Here is a 22810-nt window from a genome sequence, read left to right on the forward strand (position 1 = left end):
CGTCTGTGGGATAGCCTTTGTTCCTCACACATGTTCATGAGCCTTGGGCAACTATGATTCTGTCTCTGGTTCATTTTGTTGTCCCACCTTGGACCACTAGAGTTGGTACTAAACACTGTATACCAGAGAAACACCCTGAAAGACCTGAATTTATGGGAAATGCTCTGACCCATCAAGCCATCTCAATCTGGCCTTGCAATTACTTTGGCTCATTTTTCCTGCTTTCAAAACATCAATGGAAATGACTGTTCACTTGCAGTATCTCACCCCGTGAAAGGTGCTTGTGTAACAGGATAATCAGTGTTATTTACTTCATCTGTCAGTGGCTTGAATTTTATTGTCGATTCCTATAGTATAAGCCAGAGGAGAGGGGGCAAGGTCTAGGCTTTTGTCTAGGTGACAAAAGATAGTGAGAATTTTATAATTGCAGTAGAATATAAATCATTAGTGTTTTTCCTTAAACATATGTCATAGAACAAAGTGCCAAATGGTGTTCAGAACAACAAGGATGCAATGAAACATCTGGAAATATTGACAGGTCAAGAGTTTTATAATAGGTTTGCTTTGTCATATTTTATAATAATTTATAGGTTTAAAGGAATGTGATAAAAATATTTCTGAGGTGGTTATTTTCAGAAGAAATCAGCTGCCAAGTATTTCCTAAAGGGGAACGGATGTGTGGATATGATTTGCTGCGGTTTCTTGTAGCTGTTTTGAGTTTTTTGGTATAAAAAAAAGGTTACACCAGTACACAGAGGATATGTTAAGTCTTTTAGTCTATTTGCAGTCATGGTAGATCGCCGATTTAACAGTTCTAAGTGTGTAAAAAGATATATTATATATCATAATATAAATCAAATAAAAAGAATAGAGGAATAAAATGAATACCCTGGAATAAGCACAGGATGGTCTATGTGATTACATAGCAGTTCTTATGTACAGAAAATAGCATTAAGCTTTATGTCAGCAGATAATGAATTTGATTGGTATGTTATAAAGTCCCTTACGAGGGAAATATCAAGGTCCGTGACGTGGGGCCACCTTCCCGTGGGCTCACCACCTGCAGGAGGGACCGTAAGGGACGGTGCTGTGAGGATTGGGCAGCAGTCGAAGGCGGGGGTCTGCTTAGACTGCTGCCCCCGCGACCCGAATTACGGATAAGCGGGAGAAAATGAATGAATGAATGAATGTTATAAAGCATATGAACACTGGAGACAGAGACTTTCTTTGTTTCTCCATTACGATTTATTCATGCAGAGGTTATACAGGTGCATATCAATAAATGAGAATATAATTAAAAAGTTGATTTATTTCAATACAAAAAGTGAAACTCGTATATTATACAGATTCATCACACACAGACTGATATATTTCAAATGTGTTTATTTATTTCTTTAATTTTGATGATTATTGTTTACAGCTAATGAAAACCCACAATTCAGTATCTCAGAAAATTGTGAAAAAGTTCAATATTGGAGACTCGTGGTGTCGCACTCTAATCAGCTCCTTAAATCCAAACACATACAAAGGTTTCCTGAGCCTTTAAATGGTGTCTCAGTCTGGTTCAGGCTACACAATCATAGGGGAAGACTGCTGACTTGACAGTTGTCCAGAAGACGATAATTGACACCCTGCACATGGAGGACACAAAAGGTCATTGCTATAGAATCTGCCTGTTCACAGAGCGCTGTATCCAAGCACATCAATGGAAAGTTTGATGGAAGGAAAAAATGTGGAAGAAAAGGTGAAAGAAGAATTCAAGAATGTAGGAAGATTCACAAAAAGTGGACTGCAGCTTGAGTCAGAGCTTCAAGAGCCACCACGCACAGATGTATTCAAGGGCTACAACTGACGTATTCCTTGTGTCAAGCAACTCCTGATCCAGAGACACAATATAAGAGGTGTCCTACGTGGGCAAAGGACAAAAAGAATTGTACTGTTGCTCAGTGGGCCAAAGTTGTCTTTTCAGATGAAAGGAAAGAAAATTTTGCATTTCATTTGGAAATCAAGGTTCCAGAGTCTGGAGGAAGAAGGAGAGAGGCACAGAATCCAAGATGCTTGAGTGTTTTGAGTGGTTTGAGAAGTCGTGTCATCTGCTGGTGTTGGTCCACTGTGTTTTATCAAGTCCATGGTCAGCACAGCCGTCTACCAGGAGGTTTTAGAGCACTTCATGCGTCCCTCTGCTGACCAGCTTTATGGAGATGGTGATTTAATTTTCCAGCAGGATTTGGCACCTGCCCACACTTTCAAAAGCACCAAAAGTTGGATAAGTGACCATGGTGTTGGTGTGCTTGACTGGCCAGCAAACTCCTTAGACCTGAACCCCCTAGAGAATCTATGTGGTATTATCAAGAGGAAAATGAGAAACAAGACACTAAAAAATGCAAATGAGCTGAAGGCCACTGTCAGAAAAACCTGGGCTTCCATACCACCTCAGCAGTGCCACAGACTGACCACCTCCTTGCCACACTGAATTGAGGCAGTAATTAAAGCAAAAGGAGCCCATACCAAGTATTGAGTACATGCATTGTAAATGAACATATTTTCCAGAAGACCAACAATTTACTAAAAATATTTTTTTTATTAACCTTATGAAGTATTTGAAGTTTTTAAGATAGTGAATTGGTGGGTTTTTGTTATTTGTGAGCCAAAATCATCAAAAAAAAAAAAAAAAAAAAACCTTGAAATACATCAGTCTGTGTGTGATGAATCTATATCATATACAAGTTTCACTTTTTGTATTGAATTACTAAAATAAATCAGCATTTTAATGATATTCTAATTTATTGAGATGCACCTGTATATAAAAACTTGTTCTATTTATTTGCTTATTTGTTGTATTCATATTTGTGTTTCAATCATATGATATACTCTCTCTTTATACTGTTTTCTGCACTATATAATAATTCCTTCTGTTTTGCCTCATTGGCAGCTCCTTATGGAATTCGTGAATCGACAAGAAAGACGGGTTCTCACAAAGAGGTCACAACTCCTCCTGAGAACTTGTAAGTTCAGTTCGGTTCAAATTTATTTATATCGAGTTTTAATCAATGGACATTGTCACAAAGCAGCTTTAGAGGAATATGTACATTACAAATATATATTTTAATTTAATTATAGTTCTACGATTTAAGGCGATCAACTGTTCACTAATGGGTGCTTGAATGCAAAACTATTCCATAAACTATTCCATAAGTCCATAAAAGTCTATTATGCTTCAATTCATTTTGCTCCAAATAATTAACATCAATTCGGCCGTAAATCAAATACAGTCGATATTTAAACTCAACATTTTAGGTATTGTGGATTTTCTTTGAAAATGGCCCTAATACTTTTAAAATGCTTCCGACAAAATAGTCACATGTAAAGAATTTACAGTCTGTTTTATAGCGCTTTGTTAAACCTAGTGCTGGACCCATTCCCTAGGTTTCATGCACCATGTATCAAGGAAAACATGCATTTAGATATTTACCAAGCTCATTAAAGTAATAGTATTTATCAGCGTCTTGCGAAACCTGCCTTGCATTTTTTTTTGTTTTGTTTTGTTTTGTTTTTGTTTCCATCCAAGGAATTTCAAGCAAAAAAAAAAAAAAACTATTTCAAAAACGTGAAATGTTTTGCCAAAGTAGACAATGAAAAAGGCATTTATCTGTACTGTTTTTCTCCAGTTAACTTCAGCGGGTAATTATTTTTGTTGCATGAAATGTCAAGAAAACCCACAGGAGAAATATTTTAGGCAGGAAAAAAATACTGCAGTTAGATGTCGAATTATGTGCGGAATGAATTCAGTGACATGTGGCATCATTTATTATGTCTTTTTTCCACAGCAATACAATAAAACACACCACAGAAAAAAAAATACCAACAACTAAGAAACTGGTCTTTTTTTATTTTGGTTTTGATTTTGTTATATTCATTTCTAACGTCCTTATTTTATTGACTTTATGTATAGAAGATGTTGTGTAAATGAATTCCTGTGTATAACGTAGTGCTTTTTTGTCGTGCAGTGCTGGAGAGAGTCACGTCCCTGTGTCTATGGAATATCATTTAAGTGATATTTTTGCGGACCTCCTACGTTTTGCAGCTCATCATTTGGTCATGGGTGGACGCCTGGTATACTGGCTACCAGTTTACAGACCAGAGTAAGTCATTGTTATTTTACGTCACTTGTCTGTTTAGCAGTGGTCAAAGTTGAACTGGGCATCAGTATAAATCAGTATAAACATTAGTAGTATAAACCTTCAGTTTAATTGCAGTTGTTTCACTAGGGGGCAGTCTGTTGCTTTGTGAGAGCTTGTAACTTGCATGATAATTATAAACTCGCTCACTCTGACATGCTGAGGCCTGTTGCCTGTGGAGCAGGTGGGAATAAGGGACATTCCAGTCCTCTCTTGCGGATGCTGACTACACATAGCCATGTCCACTCGGCCACTGATTACAGGGCTGATGAGCAAAGCTGAGGAGGAGGAGGGTGATCTGTTTTACAGTCAGCACTTACCTCATCTGACATGCAAGCTGCCATCAAAAGTGTTTTTTACCTCTTTGTTGGAAAGTCTTTTCTTCAGACTTGTTGACTCAGACAGTAATATATTATGCTTGTATATACTGTACGTGGTCTGTTTATGCTAAAAGATGTCTCAAGCTGAACTCTTACTGTCTGACGAGTTATAATAACAAAAGTGTGACCCGGGTGACATTCATGGAGTCGAGTCAGGGTTGATCCATTGTAAAGCATGTGCAGATTAAACAGAGTCGTGCTCTAATTTAGGGATGATATGGGTGTCCTGTTTCGATTGACCTGAATGTGCGAGGCTCTGATGACAGATATAAAGGGATTTAAGTGAGAGCCGTGACCACACAGACCTCACACGAGGCCAAGTTCCTGTCATGCATGCAGCTGGATTTTTATGTCTGGTTTTACAGCGCAGAATAATTGTCTTTTAAAAGTGGAATCGCATAATTTAGGTTGGTAGTATTCAGTGCAGATGCATTCGTTTGGTTGGAGGAATAATTCCATTTTCTATGGCACAACAAACTTTGTACCGCCAATATCCAGCCAATCAGAACATTGAAGTGTTTTGGCTTTTCGGTCAATCATGTTATCGGTTGAGTCAGAAAGCTCTGATGCATTACCGTTATGGCCTTCTAGTTTATGGTTCGTTTTAATGCACATCTGCCAAAGTTACTAACTGGCCCTTTATCTAAAGTTGAATTTTTGCTGTGCCAAAATCACACCCTTATATTAAAACTAATCCGATAAGGAGAGGAGAAGAATTAGTGGTTCTTACTTAGACTTGTGATTCTTGACAGTGTCTAGGGTAACTGTTGTTCATAAACAAAAATGCCTTAAGAATGGTGTTTGCTACAGAATGTTGGTGCTGGAGTGCCACTGGGAAGCCCACAGTCAGTTTTGGAAACAGTGGACTTTCCCTTAAGGAACACAAAGCTTTGGTCCTCAACTCCGACAGCAGTTTAAACACCTCAGTGCAGATGGAGCACAGACTCTCCGCCATGCATTAACACACACACTGCAGCTTCTTGAGCTCGGTTGCTTTTCGACTTTATTAATGTCAGAACCGTTGTAATGTTCCAGCATTATTTGCTGACAGCATTGTACAGAATATGCATGACTATCTGAAACATTTTCCTCCAGAGAGAGAAAAAAAATATATTAACATCAGCTTCTGATTAACTTGCAAGCTGATAAGCTTGTTTTTTTTGTTTTTTTTTCTGTTGTCTTGTCAGTTTGCAGAACACAGAGAAAATTTAGATTTTCAGACATTATTGTGAAAGTGTCTTTTTACCTCATCGCATTATTTAATGGTGCCAATTCCCTGGATCTTGAACGTCTACTATTTTCCGAGTATTTACACTACTTTGGTAAATCTTATTACATCTTTTAGTTATTGAGGAAGACGGCATCAGTAAACGTATCTAATTTAGTTGGATTATACACGTCGTTTCTTACTGATTCAAAAGAAACGGTGACCATGTTTTGTAGCAGTTGTCCTGTAGACAAAGTCCCGTAAGCCGCTCACAGTAACACAAAGCAAAACCATGCAAGCTCGTATATCGTGTCAAAGCTTTTCACTGTTGTCTTGGTCTTTGCTGCTTAATCCTAACAAAGATTGGCTCAGGTAAAATATGACTGGCTCTTTAAACAGCACAGGCATCACAAGTCTTAAAGCCAACTGAATGTAATCCACATGAGTTCTGACTTAATCAGTGTTATTAAAGCATCCAGCAGCAGCGGTGACATCAATCCATTCTGACTCACAACTCTATATTCTGAAGATGAGCTGTCAGGTGATTTCTATAACCCGGGTCTCTAGAGAGTGTTTTCCCAGAAAGAAGCCATGTTTAATATTTCTCCTAGGTGACAGCAGGAGCACCATGTAAACCTCTGCATGGAGGTTGTATGTATATGTTTCAGTGGGCCGTATAAACACTCTCTGGGGTAGGGGCCACTGAGAGGGGGAAAGAAAGACATCATGAAATGTACACTAAAACACAATTGGAAAGGGTTTTTCTGTTTGTTTTTGTTCTTGCAAAAATAAACAACTCACTTGTGCTGTTTGTCTCTTGTGGGTATTTAGAGACTGCTACTGTGGTCACTTGTAGCTGTGCACTGTCCAGTGGTTTCCTTTTACTTCTTATAGTTCTATATATATTTAGTTAAAAATACATGTTTTAATTTGCCTGTTTGATAAATATGTGATGTGCTAGGATTAATACTAGCTTCTTTAGCAAGCCAAGTAAGCTAACTGCTAAATGCAGTCAAAAAAAAAAAAGCTCAGTTTTTCCATTTCATTCAGTAAATTGGCACAAATTGTACACACTAATTGTGTCTAATGTACACTCATGGGAAAAATAAAATTAAATAAATAGGACAAGCCCAAAATTACAGAATGTTAAGATTTTAATGGTCTTGGCAACAAATCATTGGTCAGGAAAGTAGCAAGAATTAAGCAGATAAAAAAGGTAACTTAGTATGGAATAGATCTGTTCTGGGAACAACATTTAGAGCAAGTGGATAAACGTTTTAGGCAGTTTTTTACAGAAGGTAAAAGGAATCATTATCATGATTTTACTTTTGCATACAGTAGGAATTTATAAGTGAATTCCTCTGGTTTTAGCTTTTACCTTTACTGCAACGAAGGTAAACCAGCAAATGGTGGCACAGTAGGTGTCGAGAACATTTGTTTCATTCATGCTAATTTTAGGACCTATGGATTGTTGTCAGCATCGATTAAAGCTTCATTTGTTGGTTAATTTATTCATTTTTTGTGCCCAGGAGTGTACATAGAACATAAATAGTCTGAACATAGAGTGATGACTGTCTATATGTTTCACATGTGCCACAGGTATTGTGAAGAGATGGTGCCATTTCACCCCTGCCTCACACTCATTAGCAACTGTGAGCAGACTCTGTCCAGCCACACATCCCGAAGGCTCATTACTATGGAGAAGACTAAGGAGCCAGAGGTTTGTGTGTGTGTGCTTCATTTGAGTTTATATTTTTGGAGCGGTCATGTTTACAATGTGTTGGTTAAGAGTAGTGCTTACACTCAGTGAAAACCTCACCATCTGGCTGTGGTTGACGCACTTTTTTTTTATACTACACTTTAATGTCTCAATCACACGTCGGACGGAGAATAATTCATCTTTGAATTTGACAACGGTTTCACTTCAAAACGCCAAATTGTTCCCATGAAGGCCTGCATGAATCAGTCACACAGAAAGGAGCAGTATTTTATCTGGGAAGACTGGCATGTGTCTCAGGTTGCTTGCACATCAAACCTGGAACATCAAACTTTTCATGTTTCATAGCTCAAAGTGTTGCTGCTGTTTAACCTCCTCATTTTCAGGAGAGCCGGTTTGCTTTCATGTGATCACGATTGCAGTTCTCTGCAAGAAACTTTATTTGTTTTGTTTTTTTGCTCAGGGTTTCTTCAGATTAAATATTTTGTTTGCATGGCTCGTGTTATTTTTTATGTAAGTTTAGACGGCTGTAATTTATTCGTTTTGAATACCAGTGAAACAGTGGTACTGAATTAACTTTGTGAAATTTGACCATTTTAAAATGTTTTATTTGCCAATTCATGTCTCGAGTATTATTTCACAAATTAGTCTTAGATCCTCACTTCCTAATATAAAAAAAATGCTTAGATAATGTGAAGTCATGCCGTCACCAATGCTATTCTTTGTGCAGCTGGAACAGCGTTATGGGAATTTATATTTTAATATTTATTTGATATCTAGTGCAGTTCATTTGACATTTACCTGCAAATAAAACAATAAATTACACTCATAATCACATAGTAAACATAACTGTGTTTCTTTATTTATTTATTTATTTATTTTTGTTTTATCAGCTCACCCACACTGTAATTTACCTTTAAATAGATAGCTATCGATATCATGGCATGGAAATCGTGGCTGTGGAGGCTTTGGGGCTAATGAAGCGTTCACATCGGCAAAACGACATCAGCTCAAGTCAACCGGAAATGTTTAAAAGGCAACATTAAAACATAGCGACAACGGACCGGCACTCACCTACAAAAAAGCACTTATCACATCCTGCTCAGTGCCACTTGCCTCAAGCAATGCTTAGTTGGATGCACCACTCCTTAAGAGTACAAAGAAGACATGCTTCAAGACTTTTCTCAGTTCTGAAACCCAGGTGGTGAAATGAAAGTTTTCTGGCTGTCCAAACAGCTGAGTCACTGCCTGTCTTTGCAAGAAGAATAACTCTTCTTTCGATGAAGAGTTATTCTTTCGATGAAGAATAACTCTTCATCGAAAGAAATTTTTTTTTTCTCTTTAGTATGTTTTTGTTCATACTGTACTCTCCTCCCTAACAGGGTTTTTGCTAGACACTACAAGGTACTGGATAAGAACGAAGAATTTTAATGCAATAAGTGAAATTGTAGGCAGTGTCCCTTGTGGTCTTAACAGCATATGAATGGTAAAAGGATTAGCAAGAATTAAACAAAAAACGATGACGTATCCTAGCCCAGCATCTCCTGTTCATTTCTTTACATATTTAAGCCTTGTGGGTAAATGTGCAGAAAGCTTCTGAATGCTGTTGAGCTGTTGCGCTAAAGTGCTGATGAGTAGTGTTTTTTAGCACAATTTAGACACGTGTTGAATTTTAAGTCAAACTTTATCGTGATTTGACCTTCACATATATGCCATATGTCATAAACACAGCTGTTGTCATTATTATCATTATTCTTATTATTAATGATGATGATGATGATGATGATGATGATGATAATGAAAATATTTTTCGATTTAGTAGTGTTAGTAGTGTCAGATTATGATTTATGCAAAAACCTTCGAGCGTTCCTGGTATATAAAGAGGCACAGGTAACTGAGAAATGGAAACTGTATCCATCTTCTAGCATTGGCAGATATATAACATGCTGTCAAGATGTTTGAGAAATCATAGAACTTCTTTGTGTGCGTTTGTCAAACAACACCCAGGCCCCAATGTAGGCTCTATTTCTGTCTTTTCCACACAGTAACTCTCTTTCTCCTCTTTATTGCTCCACTTTAACTCTGAGATTTTTGCTATTGGGGTAAGCCCTGACTGGCAGAAACGATGTGTAAAAGGGATGGAAATAGTGGAAGGTGGCACTGATGATGCAAAGTGGTGGATTAGTCACTTCCCTTCCAGTTCTTCATGTCTCTGGCACCTCGTTATGTGTTTTCCTCCTGGTCTCCATCAATAGTCCCTGCTAACAACCTGGCCCCAAGTTCATGCAGGAAAAACTGAGGAGCTCAATAGTTTTCTGTCATTACATGTTACGCTGTGAGCTTATGGGCTACACAAACAAAACAGTGTCAATTGCTTGGGCTGATAAATGTAAATGGTGTAGTGCTAGTGCGCTAGTTAATCAATTAAAACACTTTCTCAATTGACAGACTTGAGTACTCTTTTGGCGTCTTAATTATTAAATGAAAAGCAATTATAGTGACACACTAGACTGCAGTGGTGTTTGGAACAACCTAATCTTATGTTGGAAACAAATAGTGGCTCCTTAGGCCTAGTGGAAACCTTCTTTTGTGTCCTTTGTATTTTATTTATTTATTAATTATTTTACATATTTTTTTGTTCATTTTTATATAGTCTGTGCAGTTAAGGGATTTACTGGGGGATACAACTCCTACATGTGGAACATTTTTCTGATATACAGGCAGAAGTGTTGCTTGGACAGCAAGGCAAACATTATGGCAAAACATCATAGCCTAATAGTAGTATTAAATACCCAACTATGAAAAAATAATTATACTGTTGTATTAATATACCTCTGTTTTCTTGCAGAAGTCAGATGCGCTCGCACAGTTAGCAGACCCACGCTTCAGCCCGTACCAAGGCCATAACTCCTTCAGGGAAAAGTACTTCAGCGGCATCACCAAAAAGAATGGAAAAGGCAATGGAAAAGAACCGCATCAAACTAAGGAGAACGATGGATGAAATTGAAGATTTTTTTTTATATAAGCATGTTTATGCTACATATTTTAATTTTTTTGTAATTACATTTTTACTACTTCTTTAAAACATACATTACTTTAAAATGTGATTTGAATTAAAAAAGCATGCCTCTTTCCTTTTTTTTTCCAGATTTTTTGATGAGTCCTCTTTTATATCTCACCTCAGATGAAAGCAAGTCCAAAGAGATCTAATGTGATTTATTACTGCATTATCACCGTGTATTTAGATAAAGTGTGAAAGGGATTGCAATAATCCCTCTCACGTAGCAACTGCAGCAATGATGTAGAGGCAGTTTCACCTACTGTACATTGTGGGAGGATGATGGACTGCTGCTTCCTGTTGTATGAACTTAGTTAAGATAGCTGATTAATGAATCGCTCTTGAATGTAACTCCAAGAATATCATCTGGGAGACTTATGTTCAACATAAATTTGATCCATGAACATTAAGGAAAGCAATTGTTCTTCTTTGGTTGGACATAAATCAAATAATATAAATCAAAATGTTGCACATCCAAGTGTTTCTGCAAAGATTGTCTTCAGGTAGAAGTCATTTCGCATGGGCTTACGTTACAGATAGTACATTCCAACTGCCACAGAGTCTTGTGTGAAATTTTTCTTCTTGTTTTCATTGTTATCATTTGTTAGTTGTAAGGTTTCGCTCATCTTGGTTGGCGTCATAGTCAAATGTTGGTTTTAGATTTCTTATCTTCAGAAACAGCAGTGTGTATGCTTGGCAAGAGTGAGGGTTAAAATGTTTGACCATGAACACTTGACACTATTTGTTACATGTGCATGTTCTCTGATGATCTAGCAGCTACCTGATCTCTAAATGCTCTGGCCAAGGTTCAGTTCCTGGGCAGAGAACCAGCACAGCCACTGAGAATGGGTTGTACAGATTATGTACTTTCAGTGTCGGTCCCAAGCCTTAATAAAATGGGAGGGTTTGAAGCAAGAAGGGCATCCAGCATAAAACCTGTGCGAATTCAATTGTGCAGACTAATGATATCCTTTAGTGACCGCTAATGGGAGCAAACAAAGTGCTAGAAAAAGTGCAGAAGTGGCAGAAAAGGTGCTATATATGTACATAAATATAGGTTTTATGTGTGTACCCCAGATAACCTCTCGGCATTAAGTGAAACAAATTAATATTTCTCTGATATCTCACACATACAGAGATCATCTAATGTCTTTTATAGCAGGTAATCCAAATGTAATGCTTGGGTTAATGTACAGAATAAAGCCTTCAGTGTTTCAGTTGCCACTTTAGTATCTTGAACAGATAGCAATAACACAATCTGATTTGCCAGTATAATATGATCTCTAATTGGTGTTATGTAGGAACTTCAGTTCGTGGTAAGAGTTAACAAATGTATAGTGCATTAGACAAAATGAAAATGAAGGAAACTCGGTTTACATTTAAGGCGTTTGGCAGATGAACTTATACAGAGCAACTTAGAATGATCTAATTCATACATCTGAGCAGTTGAGGGTTGAGTTGGAAGGTTGGAGTACATTTTGCAATATTTTTATAACAATGTCTTTGTGCACAAAACAAGCTCGCAAAGACATGATTCTCCAAGGTTGAAATGGAGGATATCAGGTGGGCTGCACAGGAGCTTTGACCTTAACCCCACTGGACACCTTCAATATGAACAGGGGAGTTGACATGCCCCAGGCCTCCTCACTAATACACTAGTGGTTGAATGAGCACAAATCACCACAGCTACTCTCCAAACTCTTGTGGAAAGCCTTGCAAGAAGACGACAGTTTATTAGTACAGCAAAGTAAATCTACATATTTAATAAAACTTTTGTTCATACAGTGTACACGATACTCACTTTAAAATACTAGTTGAATATGTTATTTGGGGAGTGATTCCACACCAACCAAACCACACTGGACATTCTGTATGTATCATTTAATTTATGGCCAGTCACCTAACCATAGTCTAACCATGACCACCCTATTGTCAACTAACTGTACATTTGCTGAAGGAATATTCATAGTGCCTTTACGTTTTGGAGGGAATTTGTATATCTATAAACTTGAATGCTAATTTATCTGGCTATGTTCGAGGGACGAGTGAAACTAGCACTTTTACTGGTTTGCTTTGTCTGTTTTAAAAAAAGAAATCCTCTGAGTTGTAGGCTGATGGTATCTTAAGTTTGTAATCTAGAGAACCAGTGTTGATTTATTCATTGATAAGAGACTCACAGCACTTTTTTTTTTTTTTTTTTTTTTTTTAAACTTTGCTCTGGATAAGGGCGTCTGCTGAATGCCTTAAATGTAAATAATGCTCAAATAGGACATTTTAGGTCATTGTGAGTTAAACACATGTTACATTTACAAAATTTAAATGCTGTTTTTAGAAAAAAAGGGTTACATATGTTTACTTCCAATTTCATTTGGTTCTTGGCTTTCACTGTCATATGTGCTTAAAATTTCCTAATTGACGTTAATCTGCATACCTTCCTTTTGTTTCTAAATGAGCTGTGAAGCTTTAATTGGATGCTCATGGACAGCCAATAAAACTAATAACCAGCAAAAACAACATGCACATGCTCCTTTAGCAAACTCAGGAGGCCAGTGGAGACTGCTTTATTAGACACAGATGGTAGCAAAAACAAATGCTTCTCGTTCACCCACACACTCCACAATATGTTTAGGGAAAGAAGAGAACAAATAGCCAAGACGAGACCAAATAGCCACCCTCTTGGTCTATATTCTTCACAGTTTGTCAGCAGCTTTTGTTTTTTTCCCAACCACAGTTTACAAGTGGCCTTGCAGTTATCCACCTCAGAATTCTCCACCACGATTTGTGGTGCTTTGTGCTTCCACAAATGTTTATCAATGAGCCATTGCTTTGAATACGCTCTCCAAAAGACAGGCAGTCACTTGATGCTATTTTTTTTCCAGTGTGTATAGTTTCAAGTTCCCGTTCTGGCTTCCCGGGATAAGCCATGAGGACTCCCCCTTCTCTCCTTTACTTCGACCCAAGTAAACAAACAGTCCGTACAGAGGAACAGATGTGTAGTCCCAGCGTGTTGTTTTTTTCCCCTATTCCTCATCATGGAAATTTGCCACCATGTAACAACTAAGACCAGGTCTAGGAAAAGATCCACCATTTTTGTTTCCCCCCATTTTAGGTTTCATTTCATGTAGGATTTAGTGTAATATGTATAAAAATGTCACTGATTGCTTTGATGACTCTCTACTGTTATTCTTAATATGCTCGTTGTTTATTGTATACAGTGTATATAAAATATATTTATATTGCTCTCGCTTTCTTCTCAGGTATGACAATTTGTTGGGCTTGATTGAACAAATTTATTTAAAAAAAAACATAATTTGCTACTATATTTTGTGAACAAGTCTCCTTACTGTCACTGCCTTCTTTTTTATGTGAAAAAGCTCCATGAAATGCTGAGTCAGATTTTTGGAATGGTTCAATGGCAATATCTAGGGCCAGACTGATATAGTCATCACTCCCTCAGAGACGCAGGGTGGTCAGCATGAAGCAAAGGCCAATTGAGTGGCGCAGTGCCGATCTGATAAAGTTCCTCATTTACTGGTTTTGATTGATTGGAGCTGAGGGAGGATTTCAGCTAAATTCAATGTAAACATATGCCTCTGTGCACAAAGACTAACACCAGATGTGTGAGAGCCTCTGGACTGCCTGTTGTGCATTGTTTCGGTCCAAAGAAAACCTTGTCTCTCCAACAGAGGTGCTTGCCTGATCAAGATCAACATGTTGTATAGAGTTGATACTATTTCTCTTAGCATGGAATTTAAAAAGAAAAGGATATAACGAGGACTGCGACAGAAAGTTGCAACTTTATTCTGGTTGTTACTTTAAAGGTCACCTGTGGTTAACAAAACTAGATGAGCACAGTCTGCTGTTTATTCTGTACTGTACTTAGGCCAGTGCTTTACAAACCAGCCCTTGCTCACACAATTCTCTACTCCTAAATGGTCTGAAGTATTTGGGCCCAAAGCACAGGGTCTTTTTTTATTTTATTTTTTTTATTAATTGATCTTGGTTCAGGTATGTTGGAAGGAAGGAAACAAAATTGGATCAGGGTTGTAGAATAATTTTGGGCAATGCTGGACAGATGAAATCTCTAGAATTAGATAAGATAAGGTGTGTAACAACTCAACTGGAGGAAATTCTTGAAATAATTCATTGAGCTATAGTGTCTTATTGTGTATTTTGATATTATATTATTGGGACATTATACTTTGATTCTTGGTTATAGCAATAGTTTCAAGTGTGGTTATCACTAATCTCAATGGTACATTCTGTTGAGGTTAGTGTAAGTGTCTACCAAATGATTGTGTCAATCCCATTATTTTCTTTAATGTTGTCCAGGCTGGCCCACACTTCCCTCAACAAATGAAAGGAACAAAGCCTGGAATCCTTAAGATATAGAACAGAAGACATTTGATATGGATGTGGACAGGTCAGTGATCTGGAAATGAACAGTGTCAATGACCGGCCTGTCCTACAACTTGCAGTCTGCTTCCGCTATCCTGGCCTAATTACAATACCATTATACAACAAGGTTTTCTTAGTACACAGAGGATCTGTTTTCAACACACCACGCACCTAAAGCTCACTTAAGTCTTCAAACTCTCTGGATCTTATTCAGTTCATTTAAACTTCATAAGTCATGTAAATTCTATTGCAATTAATTATTAACCGAAATGATCGGATAAATAGCTAAACGTGTCAATACATCCTGAAAGTTTTACAGGTTAAAAAAACTATAACTTCACAAACCAGTCCAGTATTAGATGGAAAAGAAATAACATAATTAAAAAAACACCTTACAGTTAGATTTTATAAGAAATAATTTGTTTTTTTTTTTGTTTTTTTTTACCAATTGGGTAAAAGGTGATCCACTTACAACTTAAAAATTCCTATTGTCTCCATAGTCATATGTTTTAAAACAAAAACAAGAAGATTAATGTTGCAAATCTAAGTCACTCTGTTCATTACCAGCTATTATGAATAGGATAACAGTTTGATATATTCCATTAGGCTAAATGTATTTAGTGCTGTCATTTTGATATATGCATATCTTATACAGGGCTATAAAGCTCTTTTATGCAAGCAGATGTGGTCTCAGAATAAGGGTCAATGCTCTTAATATTATCTGACATTCTTTATTTTGACAGTAATCCTGAGCTCACATGGATTTATTAGATTTAAATGTGTGAGATCAGCCAAACTATTTAAGCAATAATGTTTATAACTTCCTCACTAATTGATGGAAGAGGCTTTATGTTACCATCCATGGTAGTTCAGTTACACTTTAAATCTATTATAAATTCAATCCTATATGAACTTGAGAAATGATATCTTTTGAGGTAAGCTGTTCTGCTTCTGAAGTGTTTGCTTTGAGGGTCGTTGAGTTTGAATTTCAGTGATGTGTCTGAGTGCACATGGGGAGGGTGCACTGGTTCTGTGTGTGTGTGTGTGTGTGTGTGTGTGTGTGTGTGTGTGTGTGTGTGTGTGTGTGTGTGTGTGTGTGTGTGTGGAGGCATAGCTGCCAAACTTTGCTCTCACGGCTGCCTTGCATGGTGGAATGCATTCACAATGAGGGCATGCGTTAGCCGAGGCCAGGAAATACATACGCTGCTGAGATGTTGTTTTCTCTCTCACAGCTCCACACCCTTATTGAGGTAGGGACATGTGTGTTGGTAAATATGCTCTGTAAATATGCTCGGTCTAAGACAGAATACCACCTGTTTGTCACCCACAGAAGAAAGAGTTACTGGAGCTTCGCTACATTTCAATCTTCATCAAATCCTAAATTTAAGATCAGGTACTGTTTTCCTCTGTAAAACCTTTACCAAATAATAAATGAAATTCCCACAATCTGGCACATCACTATTAAATCCACATAAAGAAGTATATCAAATATAAATCTACAAAAATACAAACATAAATTGTCTGTCAAAAGCTGTAAATGTTAGAGTTAATTACAGGGTATCTAATATTAATGCACAATATATTGAACAGTAGTCTTTTGGTTTGGCTGGTGATTTAAATTTTTTTCTATGTTTAAAGATTTAGGTTAATGATTTCTTTCCACATTTTCATTTTTCCAGTTAGTCTGATTTGAGTTTGTTTTGGCACATAGCTCACCCTTGAACCCATTTCATTTTTATTTGTAAGGACATCTCTCTCAAGTTGACAAACAAAGAAAGGAAAAATAAATAACCCATTACCACTGAACGTGGGTTTTTTTGTTTGGTCTGGCAGGGCTTGGCAATGTCTTATATGCAGCCTCATGTTTTTATCCTCAAACCTTAGGAGAAAAATGTTGTAACACAAGCTATTCTATAAACCACAGCAACAACTGCCAATAAATTTTTTTGTGCTTTGTTCTCCGAATTGTCTTTTTTCTTAACCACTAAATGTAGATCATTTAACACTGGTACTAAATGTACTAAGTATATTTTGTACCTAACTACTGGATAAGTTCAGCTAGTTCAGAAATGTAGTAGTGTATTTATATGAAAAGACAACCAGGGATGGAGTCACTTTGGATTCTGAATGCAGCGGTCTGGCATTGATTCTTTTTTTTTTTTTTTTTTTAAGCTGAAGTTTTCAAGTTGTCCTTGAAGTAGCTGAGTCTTCAAAACTTTGTTGAACTTCCAGGATTGTCTGCCTTTGGCTGAATGAACTTCTAAAACATTCTGTCTAACATCAAAATACCAACCTTTTTTTTTTTTTTAGGTTTTGCAGGAAAAAAAAAAATAATAATAATAATAAATTATATATATATATATATATATATAATTTTTAACTGAATGTATTTGTTTGTTTATTTTAAATAAAATGCACTCTTTGCACTAAATGGAAAAGAAATAATGTACAAATGAAAATTTTTTATTTTTAGATATCTGCTCAGCATTGCACAACAATGCCAGTAATATGGATTGTGCATATTCGTGATTATATACAATGGTGTCTGATAAATATCTAAAAAAATAAATAAATAAATAAATAAAAAGTCAGTAGAGTAAATAATTCCTTGTTAACATACATTACACCAAAGGCTCTATTTTGTTTGTGCCTTCTCATTCAGTATTGACGATGTGATATGGATGAACTGTAGTCTTGGCGCAAAGAAAGAGGGCGCTTTCCGATATCATATTTATTCTTTTGTGCTTCTGGTCTAATGAAGCAGCAATTATAAATAAGATATTATATTACATACTATTGTTCCAATGTTTTCAAAAGTTTTTATAACCAATTAACAGTTTTATTTTCATCTTACCTTGCATTTGTCCATCATAGCATATCTGTCCAAGCACTAGCATTACTTTTCTTAAGGAAACCTGTAGGAAAATCATACCAAAGAAAAATAATATAAAATAAAACTATGCAGAATTATATGTAATGTTGGAAAATCATGGATTGCAGTTTGGATTCTATGACTAGGGTGATAGAATCAATGTCTCACATATCACAGCAGGCAATTCCCAATTATTCTGTCTGGGTGCCATAGTGTAGGAGTCTTTTTTATCTTTACTTCTTTTGAAAACTATTCAACTGTACAACTTTATTGGTGTTGACTTCCTGCAATGCCCTTTTCTTTTGGAGCTTACAAATCTGACTTCCCTCAAAAAAAACCCTTCTTATTCGTAGGGTTTTGCTGTGGCCCTGCCATTTTGGTGGCAAAAGAGGTTTTTTTTGTTGTATTGATTGCAGTGGAAGATAAATTATTCCCATGTTGGTGGCTGTAATTTATAAGTTACCCAGGGGTTCTCTTAAATCAAATGAAAATAATAAACAGGAAACTGAGAAAAAGGTTTCAGGAGTTGTCTGTCAATGGTAATCAGAAGATGTATGAGTTTATAAAATCCTTGAAGCGGGCAATCATCAAACTAATACCCCCATTCTTTCAACAGTCTCCTTGGTCTGTAGTAATAGATAAAAATTTCCTGCATGATTTATGCCTTCAGGATGTTGCATTGGAAGGCAAGATCCATTAAACATCAGTGGAAAGTGGAACTATTTTACTTGCAGTTCGCCCAGAGGTTTTGCAGAGATCTGAAAAAGACCCTTACCTGATTTAGTGAGTAGTTTATGAGACACTTTACACCTCATCACTTTCTCCCAAATGGAACCATAAAAAGATGGTGCCTGGAGCCTCACCAAGTACATATGGTGCTTTGCAGCTGATGGCACATCAGACCCTCATTACCAGGTCTGCATCTGTATGCTATCTACACTGTAAAATCTGGTAGTTTGTTTTTACTCTTATAGCTTGTCAACTCCAGTCTTGGAATTTTAATGCATGGATTGTTTCCAAGTTCTGTTTCTTCCAAAACACCTGATCCAGCTCTTTATCTAATTATTGCAGCATTTATGAGTTGAATCAGATGTGCTTGAAGCAGGAACATTTTGAAACTGTACAGTGCAGTGAATTTTGAGGGCCTCTGTTCTAATAGATCAGAGAAGGGCAATCACAAATACCACAATAAAGAGTCGCAGGGTTTTCCTGCATTATATTTTGGTTACAGTAGGTTCTTGTAGGAATGGAAATTCCTACGCAGAACCTAAAGCAGAAAACAGCAAGCAAAATACCACATCATTTGTTTTTACATTTCGATTTATTTATTTTTGTTTGTTTATTTCTATCCATAATACACACAGAAATTATATACATTTGCTTATGATGTTATTTGAGATAGTAATTTGACTTTCTTTGTTTTGATGTTGTCTTTTTTCTTTTGTGTTAAGTTGCCTTTTAATTAGACGTGAATAATTTTGAATAAGAAGTGCTAATATTGTTCCATTGTCTCTGTGATGTAACAGTCAAAGTACATTTTTAAAGAAAAGTACCTTATCTTAATGTGCATAAACATTTGGTTTTGTTTGTTAGTATCTCATAAACTACAGAATGTTGGCTGTGATTTGTTCCATTGGTCCAGGAAAAAAAAGAACATCATGCATTATTTTGGACATAACAGTAATCTATTAAATAACAAAAGAACCACTTTTTAACTAATATGAATGAATATGTGCGTTCGTCATGCAATGTATCAAATGATTATTAATTCAGGATAAAGAAATACAATTAATCATAAGCTATGAATTAAATAGACACTGCACAATATTTCAGGCAGAGATATACTCAATCTATTTATTTCATATTTTGTTTGCCCTAAATTTAATCTATAGATTTTTTAATCCTGTAATCCATCATTTTATCAAATTGAGCCTTAACTTGATTGATTTAATTAATTATGTTAAAAAATATGAAATAACAGTGAATTTATTTTAAATGATAACTTTATTATGCTACAGTGAAACCAATTTCTGCTTATATTGTCACCATTAGAGCCCCCCTGCTACTCTTTCGGTTGTTCATGAACTCTTACATAATTAGAATTTCAAGCTGAGGACAAACCTTGCGCTCTTTAGATATGGTGCATCACCTGTTTTTTTTTTTTGTATGTTGGTCAGACAGGTTCAAGCTTCTGTTCTTTTAAAAGAAACCAGATGTTGCAATTCAGTAAGGCATGCTTAATGCTTTTATAGTGCTACCTGAAATGTTGAAAAGATGTAGATCAAATGCAAGACTAAGTCCAGCAGTTATACTGTTTATGGTATTTTACAGGGATTTTGGATACATTTAGTATTTTATGTTCTATTTAATGCTTTATACTGATGTGGATACAGCATTTTTAAATCACTGTTCCACAGTATGATTAATATAATGCAGAATCAAGCAGGTAAAAAATATGCAATTGTGCAATGCCATGAAGCTTTGCAGAATTCAGCTACTTGCTTTTTGCTTTTGGAATCAGTCGGGTAATTCTTCACTCAAAACTACACCAGGTGGTCTGTAAATGGCAGTTTATAGGACCTGGACTGTTATTCTTCATTCTAACAATACTGGACACATCTGTTTTATTCCCCTCCAAATAGCAACAAAAAGAAATCACTTAAATTATAAGCAAGTTGAGTTTTCTGATCTGATATTTCTTTGGCCTGTACATGCATGAATGCCATACTACATTTTTGGAACATCTGAGTCAGAACCAATATTTAGAAAAAAAAAATCCCACTTGATTGATATTATGGAAATTTACTATGTTTATATTTAAGTTCTTTTCTAGCCAGCAGTATCAGTTGCTTGCCAATGAGCATTAAAAGTTCATCCTGTGTCAATTGCAAGAGTCCATGCGAGGAATATAAGCATGAGAAATGTGGGGAGAATCAAACGATCTTCAAATTTCCAGATAAATATCTTGTTGCTGTAATAATAATGCCTTATGACTGACAGGTTTAAAGAGAAAATGGCTAGATAGTTTCAAACTGAGCATAGAACCTGGTGCAGTGGAACAGATTTCATTGCACTGAATAGAAGTGGTGTAGACCCGTAGGTCCATAGAGATTTCTAATACATCCATCACCAGACAAATTTAAGAGGCCTTTAGAAGTTCTCAATTGTTTGGTCTGAGAGAAAACAGTTAGAGACCATTGCCTTATAGCTGTGGGCCTTACTAAAGGAGAGCAAAGCAGCAGTTTGCAGAGGTATGTGCAGGAAAGCAGTGACAGGCTTTTTAAGCTTCCTCTTTGATGTCCTTCGTCCTCTGGGAGTTGAAAGGGTAACGTGAGAAGCCAGAGAGCACAATGCTGCTCTCACCTGTGCCCTTTGAAGATCCAAAAAGGCCAACTATACCCAAGACATCTCCATCACTAGATCCATAGATGCTTATGATCCCCACTTTTTCGGTCCTGCGTGCACAAGTCAGCCTCTACAAAGTCTTTGAGGTAATGTGTTCCTTGGTGCTCTGGTTACAATGCCTCTTGTTCAGTTTGGGGTGAAGGCCATTCTGCTTCATGCCTCAATTACTTAGTGCCTATATGCCATTGAACCATAAGGTTCACCTTCTAGCCTTGCCACTCATCTGACCAATCTTCTTCGTTCCATTGCAGTTTATTTGAAACACCTCAAAAACTTTTTTTTTTTTTTTTTTTTTTTGTTTTGTTTTACCTGTAATGCAACTGACTATTCATTTCACACGATACAAGCTTAGCAAATATTTAATGCTGTGCTGTGTTTAACTATGTTTATAATGAGAAAAGAGCCCAGGCTAAATAAGTAGCATATTATTATTCAATCCATCACCATAAAAAACAACCTAACAAAATAGATTTGTAAATGAATGGATGAAACCAACAAGCTGCAGATAAATGGTCATTGCAGAAATAATGATGCAAATTAATAAAGCCACAGGTAAATCTGTCTAATGCAACCAACTATTCAAAAGGTGGTGAATTAACAAAAGCATTATTTATAAGACAGTGAATGATATGGTTTGAATCAAGATGAAGGTTGTATTCCAGTGTAGACAGGTGAAAAAGATACTCTTCCAGGTCAGTGCAAGGTCATCATGCAGGAGAAACAAGAGCAACTCTGCATGAGGTAATTCCTTAACAACCACACATACAGGTGTGTGTGTGTGTGTGTGTGTGTGTGTGTGTGTGTGTGTGTGTGTGTGTGTGTGTGTGTGTGTGTGTGTGTGTGTGTGAGTGTGTCACAGAAACAGGCAGACAGACACACACACACACACACACACACACACACACAATTTTGGATGGCAAGGGCTTATTGTCAGGGCAAATACTGCTGAAGGGTTCTGTCCCTCTTTAGTAGGGTCATAGAGGACCGATTCTGAAACAGAATAGCCCCTGCACCTGCCAGCCATCCAGTGGCATGAAATATTCATTTGTATTCATATCTAGCTTTTTGAACAGACACCATAACAACAGAATTGGTACAAAGTACTGGTGGTGTCCTTAGGCTTTGAATTTCATATAGTCTTCATACATAGTGACTACTGATTATCCTTGAAATTAAAATGTTACATATATAACCTCCTATGGTCTATACTCTTCCCTTTGTGACTCAACCAGTGTGCCTCCATCAGAAGCCTGAATCCTCCTATCATATTTCCATCTGCAAATAATAACCACATTAATCTGGCTTCTGTGCTGTTCATCACTCATAAGTCTCTTCTGCAACCTGCAACCTTTATGACCCTCACCTTCACTGGTGTCTTTTCCATGTGAAGTTCGAGTCCCATTTTTCTGCCTGCCCTCTCAGCCAGCAGCTTTCACCTCTAAATGACTTCTGGCAACATGACAATCTCTATCTGTCTCCATGCCACCTGGCGGAACCAACACTAGCCTAATCCCCAAGGTTGCCTTCCCCTCATGAGTATACAAGCACTCTCCAGGCAGGCAACACTCCAAGAATTTCCTCTTTTAATTTCTGTG

General features: G+C 36.8%; 1 protein-coding gene across 1 annotated transcript in view; it reads left to right on the forward strand.

Annotated features, from left to right (window-relative positions):
- The window catches only part of trmt11 (tRNA methyltransferase 11 homolog), a 20988-nt gene extending 7281 nt beyond the window's left edge, over nucleotides 1-13707 (forward strand). Inside the window, exons 10-13 of the mRNA XM_083542528.1 lie at nucleotides 2933-3005; nucleotides 4008-4142; nucleotides 7365-7485; nucleotides 10331-13707. Of these exons, the coding sequence (XP_083398654.1) occupies nucleotides 2933-3005; nucleotides 4008-4142; nucleotides 7365-7485; nucleotides 10331-10483 (482 nt within the window). The 3' untranslated portion in view covers nucleotides 10484-13707. The remainder of the gene's footprint in view (nucleotides 1-2932; nucleotides 3006-4007; nucleotides 4143-7364; nucleotides 7486-10330) is intronic.
- Nucleotides 13708-22810: the final 9103 nt, after the last annotated feature.

The sequence above is a fragment of the Silurus aristotelis genome (assembly GCF_946808225.1).
Source record: "Silurus aristotelis genome assembly, chromosome: 1".
Taxonomy (NCBI): Eukaryota; Metazoa; Chordata; class Actinopteri; order Siluriformes; family Siluridae; genus Silurus; species Silurus aristotelis.